An 8,714-nucleotide genomic window follows, 5' to 3' on the forward strand; every position below is an offset into this window, starting at 1 on the left:
TTACTCAAACAACCGCGGGTATGTCTTTCTCAAATCATCTTCTCTTTCCCAAGTTGCCTCTGCTTTCGAATATCGATTCCACTGAACCTTGCACATCTTAATTGTTCTGCTTCTCATAACTTTCTCAACCATATCCAAAATCTTAATTGGAAACTCCTCATATGTCAGATCATCTTTAACAGCAAGTTCCTCTAATGGTATCTGCTCCTCAGGCACACGCAAACACTTCTTAAGTTGAGACACGTGGAACACATCATGGACACCAGACAGGTTCTCAAGCAATTCTAACTGATAAGCCACTTCTCCACACCTCTTCAAAACTTTAAATGGACCAACATACCATGGTGCTAGTTTACCTTTCATGCTGAACCTTTTCACACTTCTCATAGGTGATACTTTTAAATAGATATAATCTCCTTCTTCAAATACCAAGTCTCTTCTTCGATTATCTACACAGCTCTTCTGATGGGTTTGTGCCACTCTTAGGTTCTCTCTAATCTTTCTCACCTGCTCTTCAGTGTTTCTAAGCACATCTGGTCCAAACACTTGACTTTCACCTGTTTGATTCCAAAATAAGGGTGTTCTACACTTACGCTCATACAAAGCTTCAAACGGTGACATCTTGAGACTCTGTTGATAGCTGTTGTTGTATGAGAACTCTGCATAACACAAACTCTTATCCCAACTAGTACCATACTGCAATGTACATGCTCTCAACATGTCTTCTAAGATTTGATTAATTCTCTCCGTTTGCCCATCTATCTGTGGGTGATATGTTGTACTAAAATTTAACTTTGTTCCTAATGAATCATGCAACTTTTGCCAAAAGATGGAAGTAAACTGAGTTCCTCTATCAGACACAATCTTCTTAGGAACTCCATGTAGACACACTATTCTCTCTATGTATAACTCTACTAATTTTGCTCCTGTATAAGTGATTTTGACTGGCAAAAAGTGAGCAACTTTAGTTAATCGATCCATAATTACCCATATCGAATCATAACCTCTCTGAGTATGTGGTAACCCCATTATGAAGTCCATACCAACTTCTTCCCACTTCCACTCAGGTATCTTCATAGGTTGCAACAATCTTGTAGGTCGTTGATGCTCATCTTTCACTCTCTGACAAGTATCACATATAGCAACATACTCAGCTACATCTTTCTTCAGACCATACCACCAATACCTCTCTTTAAGATCTAGATACATCTTAGTACTGCCAGGATGGATAGACTAAGTTGAATCATGTGCTTCACATAGAATTGCATCACGAATGGCTTTCACTTCAGGCACACAGATTCTTTTATCAAACCATAGAGTCCCATTCTCATCTATGCTGAAGCCTGGAGCTTTCCCAAGTGCTACATTACCTGCTATCTCCCTTAGTTTCTCATCCTCCGACTATCCCTTATGTATCTCAAGCTCTAGTGTAGGTGTCACTTCTATCTCCATAGCATTATAAACAATACCAAGGTTCAAGTGCTGAAGCTCTTCACACAACTCCTCTAGCACAGGCGCCATCTCAAGCTCATTGGCATATCTCTTCCTACTAAGTGCATCAGCTACAACATTTGCTTTACCAGGATAATAGTGCACCTCTAGATCGTAATCCTTGATCAGTTCCAACCAACGACGTTGTCTCAAATTCAGATCCGTCTGAGTGAATATGTACTTCAAACTCTTATGGTCGATAAAGATATCACTCTTATGCCCAATTAGATAGTGTCTCCATATTTTTAATGCATGAACCATAGCTGCTAACTCCAAATCATGAGTAGGATAATTCAATTCATGTTTCCTCAGCTGTCTAGATGCATAAGTGAAAGTGCATCTAGCCCTTTAGTGGGTTTTGAATGATTGAGTGACAACATGATTAAAGGACTAACATGCTTGCTAAGTGTTAAACAGGAAATTGATTTTCTCACAGATACTTGATGAAATTGTATAAAGCCAAAATGATGTATTGTTGTATAAATAATCTAGTTCAAACACAAGACAACAATGCAAATGGAATTCATGCAAAGGCTTATTTATTGTGGGATTTCAATGATCTATGTGAAAGCAAGCACGATAAGAGTTAATTAATGAGACATGAGGGATTGCATATGGAATGGTCTCATATTTGAAGCTTGCTAAATTAAAATGAAAAAGATGACAATACATGAATGGATGATTCAACACAAGATGTGACCTGATGGCTTGAGATGGTGAAGATAGCAAGGAAAGGCTTCGAGGTACTAAGCAAGGGTGAAGGGCAAGCGACGGCTTGGCGGCCGAAGAACCTAGCTAGGGTGAAGAAGGAAGTACTTGCATTTAGTTGAGGTACTAATCAAGCTATGATGGCCACGTTTTTGTGGAGGACCAAATCACTATTGGAGTGTTTGATGGAAGTGACTTGATGCATTTGGAGTTATTCATATTTGATGAATGGAATCAAGTCACGTGCTCAAGATGGCTATGCTCAAGTGACAAGATCAATATTGACGTGTTGGCACCCTCACTTGATGAAGATTGAAAGACACGGTATCAATTTTAAAGAAGATCAACTCAAAAGGTTTAATTTCATTTTTCTTTTGATCTTGAGTTAATCGGTATGTCGTACTATTAAGAGGGATGCAAGTTTAGGTGGTCTGAGGAAGATAGAGTGCTCAAGCATAATAATAAAATCAAAAGAGAGACACTCTAGCACTTCACGAGCACATAGAATAATTTTCTGTGACTGTCGGTGTCGGAAGTCCCGACGTAAGCCGGAACTCCCAACAGTCGGAAGTCATGACTCTTGCCGGAAGTGCTGACTCCCAGTCACTGCCTGTGCGGTGACTGTGGATGTCAGAAGTCCCGACGTGAGTTGGAACTCCCGACAGTCAAAAGTCCCGACCCAAGCCGGGAGTCCCGGCATCGATGGTTCTACTGACCTGCTGACTGTGCTCGTCGGAAGTACCGACGTTCGTCAGAAGTTCCGACCGTCGGAAGTCCCGACGTTCGTCGGAAGTTTCGACGTTGGCTGTCTCGAGTGGACTTTGACCTCGCATGAACAGTGTTTTCTTCATACGTCGAAAGTCTCGAGATCTGCGTCGGAACTCCCGACGTAGATCTGAACGGTTAGATTTTGCCTTGGAGTATATATACCCGTCTCCTCCATTCTAACCGTTGCCCACTCATTTCATTGCAACAAACACTTGGCCAAAATAGCCCCCAAGCATTCTAGGCTCACCACTCTTCTCTCCTTTGCCTCCAACTTCAATTCCTAAAGGGTTTGAGTGATTGGAGAGTGGATTGAGTGAGAAAAACACTTTGAGCAAGCTTGAGCACTTGATTTCTTCGTCAAGCCGGTTTGATTTGCATTTGTTACTCTTGGGGATTTTCCCCTAGCCGGCGAGGCGTCGCCCAAGAGCTTCCATCTTGTGGAAGAGCCTTGGGAAGTTTGTATTACCCTTGTTTTCTAGTGAAGAAACTCAAGTGACCTTTGTGGTATCCTTGAGTGAGGCAAGGAGGTGGAAGAGACTCTGACCTAAGTGGTCACCTCAACAACGAGGACGTAGGAGCTCCTTTGTGGGGCTGCCGAACCTCGGGATAAATTCTTGTCTCCCGCGTGCTTGTTGTTGTTGTGATTTGCTCGAAATTACTTGTATTTGGTTGTCTCCTTCTCTCTTGCTATTTCTTAGGGTTTGGGCCTCGATCTACGGAGTGGTGGCTTATCAACGTCAAGAGAGTGACCCAACACCTTACCTTACCACTAGGAAGTGGGTTTGTAAGTTATCGGCATCACAAAGTTCATTTTAGCACTTGTAGTTCATTTCCCATAGGGGTCGGAAGTGCTGACAGTTTATGTTGGAAGTTCTGACCCAAACTGTCAGGACTTCTGACACGTCAGAAGTTCTGACCCAAACGTCGGGACTTCTAACACGTCGGAAGTTCTGACCCAAACTGTCGGGACTTCCGACATTAACTGACTAGTGCATTTTGATTCAACTCTTTGGTTGCCGTTGTTTGGCTCCCTAGGTTTATCTAGTATCTTTTATATACTTTGTGGCTAACTTGTGAGGGGTTGTATTACTTTGATTTGGAGTTTCCATTTTGGAAACTCCTATTACTAATCGTTTCCGCTTTTAAAGGTGTTGATTTTTCAGAAACGCCTATTCACCCCCCCTCTAGGCGACATCCTAGATCCTTTCAATTGGTATCGGAGCGAGGTTCTCACCTAAAGCTTCACCGCCGTGAGAAAAGGATGTCGACGCCTATCGAGTTGGAGCCGATGCTTCTCCAAAATGATGGTTCAAACTTTCTATCTTGGTCAATTCATGTACTCAATGCTTTTAGAGATATTAGTCGTCTTGTTGAGCATATTGTGTTTGCAAGCATACCTCTTCCTATAGTTGATTGGAGCAACTATAAGAATTTATCAAAAGAGGAAGAAATATGCGTGCAACTCAATGCTCAAGCTATTAATATCATTTTGAGTACATTGAGTGTAGAGGTTCAAGATGAGGCAATATTCAATGGACAACCACCTCCTGAGAGTGCTCATCTCATTTGGACCAAACTCATTGAGGTATATGGAAAATCCAAATGCGATGATGCACTTGAGGTCGAGTCAATGGAAAATATGTCCATTATGTCTTCATGTGGCGAAGAAGCCTCACAAGACCTCAAGAGCGTCGAGCCGGAGCAAGAGGTGCAAGCCGAGGCGACTACGCTGTCTGCAAGCACATACCGGACGTGTTCGGTATCCCTACCAAACGTGTCCAGTATGGCTGAGGCAGCTGGACAGCAGGCAGTCTGTGATGATGAGGCTCAAGCTCGATGGCGGCTAAGTGATGAGTCAACCTCAGTATCTCATGATACTCATCACTTGTGTCTCATGGCCAAGAAAAGCAAGAAGAAGGCTAGCAAGAAAGATCAAGCCAAGGAGATAGCACGAGTAGATGATCAAGAAGAGAGTGATATTGAAATTGAAGATAGCTACACTCTTGATCATCTAAGCAACAAAGACAAGCTCATTCTCATGAAGCTAGTTGAGAAGAATGATGAGCTAGAGGAAGAGAATGAGAAACAAGAGCAATCACTTCAAAATCAAGAAAAGTTTCTCATCTCCAAATTGCAAGAGCTAAAGGCCATAAATGAGAGGTATGAAAAATTATCAATTGAACATGCTTTAGTCACTAACTCCTCTTCTAGTGTTTCACAACTAGAGAAGGAAAACTTTGAGCTCAAGGCAAAATTAGATGAACTCTCAAGCAAATATAATGTGCTACAAGCAAACTATGTTCATCTCAAGTGCTCTCATGAAGAATTAGTAGAATCAAACATCATGCTTGAGGTGGCTCATGAGGTTGTGATTACAACGGTAAAATCATCTCAATCTCCTACTCACACACTCACTTGTACACAATCTCAATTGAATATTTCTTGTGCTAATGAGTGTGCTTCTCAAGCAAGCCAATCTTCGATTGAGCAAAAATTTATAGAAAACATAGAGCTTAAAGAAGAGGTGAAAAGATTAAAGGAAGATGTGATTCGATTGAAGGGTAAGGAGAAAGCACAACCTTCTCAAGATAACCGTGATAACATGGTGAAGAAGCTTGAGAAGGGTTCAAACCTTGCTTCCTTCAAAACCCAACAAAGGAATCACATTTCAAGCAAGGCCAACACAACCAAGAGCAAGAAACATGGAAAAAGTATGTGCTATGGTTGTGGATTGTATGGACATGAGTGGGCTACGTGTCCACATAAGAATTGGGCCAACAAGGTTGAAGCCACCACTCAAAAGGCTTCAATCAAGGAGGCCAAGCAAGTGAAGAGTGATGGACAAAGCGCTTGTCTCATGAGCAAGAAATTGGGGCATCCTACCAAGAAATGCCCAATATATCAAGAGTCAAGAAAGGTAGCCCAAGTTGCAACAAGAAGATGCTATGAATGCAATGAGATGGGCCACAAGGTTGATAGATGTCCATACAAGCAAAACAAGCATAAAGCAAACAAAGGTCGCATATGCAATGCTTGTAAAAGAAAGGGGCATCTAAGCTATGATTGCCCAAATGGTAACTTCCCTAAGCCGAGCACATTTGTTTATGATAATATGCTTAGGAAGACCACAAAAGGAGTTAGCACTAGCAAGGTGATGTGTTCACCACAAACTAGTACTAAGGCCATTTGGGTGCCTAAGCACTTGTTGACTAACCCAAAAGGACCCAACAAGAGTTGGGTACCAAAATGTGCTTAGGTTGATAATGTAGGTACTTGGTGGTAAGATGAAAGCTTCGGGGTGGTTGAGCAAGTAAATTGAAAATATTCACTCAATCTATCAATCAATTCTTATCATAATCTCATATATGGTTGACCCGATGATAAATCAATAACCATATCATTTACTTCATCTCTACCATTGGTAACAAGTACCTAAAGACCTTATAGGATAGCCACTTTGTGTTTAGTGCTCAATGGCTCACAAATAAGCATATTTGTGAAAGAATTGGAAGTGACTAATTAGTTTTATTTAATCATTATCATATTTGCCATGTGATGCTTTTAATGGCTCTCTAGTAGAGCAATGCATTTGTTCAGATGCAGGCATACAAGAAGTACTAGAGCTAAAACAAAGAATCACAAGCAGCGCTTCAATTGTTTCTGTCCTGCGCCTACTAGCCATGTCCGGTATGGCCAGGGCAGAAAGGAAAAGTGTTTATGTTCTTCACATGCCGGACGTGTCCGGTATGTCTACCAGACGTGTCTGGTATGGCAGGAACCAGAGCACTAATTGGGATGCAATTGAGGTTTGATCCATATGATTTCATATATCCTTAATTTGCTCAGAAGCTTGTGATCTATCAAACCTAAGTGGGTTGTGAGTATGTTTCAACGAAATTTAAATATGGCAAATTACTTTGTGTGGGTCAAAATAGAAAATTGACTCCCAAATTCTTAAAAGAATAAAGTGCTTGTTGAAAGTCATTCAAATTACTTGTGGTACTTATTTAGGGGGAGCTCAGTTTCTATTTTGCACCATTGTGGACTAACAAATTTATCTAGTATTATTTGTAGTCCTTTGGATGAAAATTGATTTCATATATGGTATGATTATTTGACAAGTGAGGTCAACATGATGTTGTCATGCCATGTATTATCTCAGTGGTGATATTGTGGGCTCAAGGCAAAGGTATATATTTACATACATGCATTGTAAGTGCATCTAAGGCCCTTTATATGCTAGTGTGTGCATTAGTGTGATATAGGATAGATGTTTTTCAAAATCCCTAACTAGCATGTGTAGGTGGTGTGGTTTTTGAAAATCATGTGGTTTTTGGGTCTTTGTGACCTAGTCATGTCATATTGTGATTATTGCTACCCTTGGTAGATTATTTGCCTAATCACATGTGACATGGTTCTCTCAAGTCCATAAAAATCCCTATGTCCCTCTAAAATCTCTCTCGAGTTTTGAAATCATAAATTTGCTAAATATTCAAAAAAGAGAAAATCAATTCTTGGCTAATTCATGTCCCCTAAGTGAGAATCCTAAGCCTATTTCAATTGATGCAAATATTATGCTTAGGAAGGTTTGTTATTGTACCTTATTGGTTAGTATTGCAAAAATTCCGCTATTCATACTAAGGCTATGCCTAAGTATGTTGCATCTAACATGAGAGGACCCAAACTAGTTTGGGGTACCATCGAAAAGTGGATGATCATTTGTAGGTACCATGGTATTGTAGACTTGATTTAATGGAATTATTATTGTTCATCTTATGTTGAGTCAAGTATTGAAGCCTAGTGCAATTCTATCCCAATGCCAAGTCAAAATTGAGTGAAGTCCATATGCTATCAACATACAAGTGTCATATTCAAGTTGTGGGAATTTATTGATACATTTGAAGGCCTGCAAATAAGTGGAGTTGAAGCTTGCAAAGATGATCATAAGCTATCAAGGTATATCTCTTGTTGATCAAAGTTTATTTGGGTGCATATAAGTTAATTGAATTGGATATATATGCATATGTTGCTTGCTATGAGATGTTTAAATGGATTAAATGCTTAAGTAATCAAGTTTGAAGTTGGTTTGATTGGATATGTTCATAAGATTTCTTCTAGTAAGTGGTTTGAATGGACATATGTCTTGTGAGAGTATTCAAACAAGTTGATTTCAAGTTTGGTTCAAATTGGAGAAAAATAGCTCAATTATTGAAATATGTCCAATATTGAAAATCTGAGGTAGCAGTGATCATAGACATGTTTGAGTAACCAAATCTATTTGTATTGACTTGAAATCTGGTCTGCATGCTCTACATTTATGGTATTAGTTGCTGTACAAATTTCATGAGATTTGGATAAGTGATACTTCATATTTGGAGTAGATCTTGTCAGCTATAGTGCAGCAGTTTTCAGCATGTAGCAGTGTGGAAAGATATGAAATCTGGTAGCAATATAGAAGTCAAAAGAAACTAAAATTTTTACAGCTACTAGAAGGCTTAGTGTGTCACATCTTCACCAAATTTTGTGGTTTTTGGACATGTACTTTGGGAGATATGATTTATTCTTTGAAGAGTACAGAATCTGCCAGGAAAGCGACAATTATTGGATTGATCAAAAGTCACTTAGATTCAAAGGTCCTCAAATTAGAATCATATCTATAAGTGATTGAGGTACCTATGTTTTGGTTTTGGTTTGAGATAGAAGCATGACAAATGATGAGTACAAGACAATTTGTTTGAAGAGTGTAT

General features: G+C 39.9%; 1 protein-coding gene across 1 annotated transcript; it reads right to left on the bottom strand.

Moving 5' to 3' along the window:
- Window positions 1–387, bottom strand: LOC136507317 (uncharacterized). The gene has a single exon (XM_066502080.1). It carries the CDS (start codon window positions 385–387, stop codon window positions 1–3), a length of 387 nt encoding a protein of 128 aa, XP_066358177.1.
- Between the last annotated feature and the right edge of the window lie 8,327 nt (window positions 388–8,714).

This window comes from Miscanthus floridulus, chromosome 15, assembly GCF_019320115.1.
Source record: "Miscanthus floridulus cultivar M001 chromosome 15, ASM1932011v1, whole genome shotgun sequence".
NCBI classification, from domain to species: domain Eukaryota; kingdom Viridiplantae; phylum Streptophyta; class Magnoliopsida; order Poales; family Poaceae; genus Miscanthus; species Miscanthus floridulus.

Bases quoted from the DNA above. Each gene is read 5' to 3' on its own strand.
- LOC136507317 (XM_066502080.1), bottom strand. From the start codon at position 387: ATGAGAAGTGTGAAAAGGTTCAGCATGAAAGGTAAACTAGCACCATGG.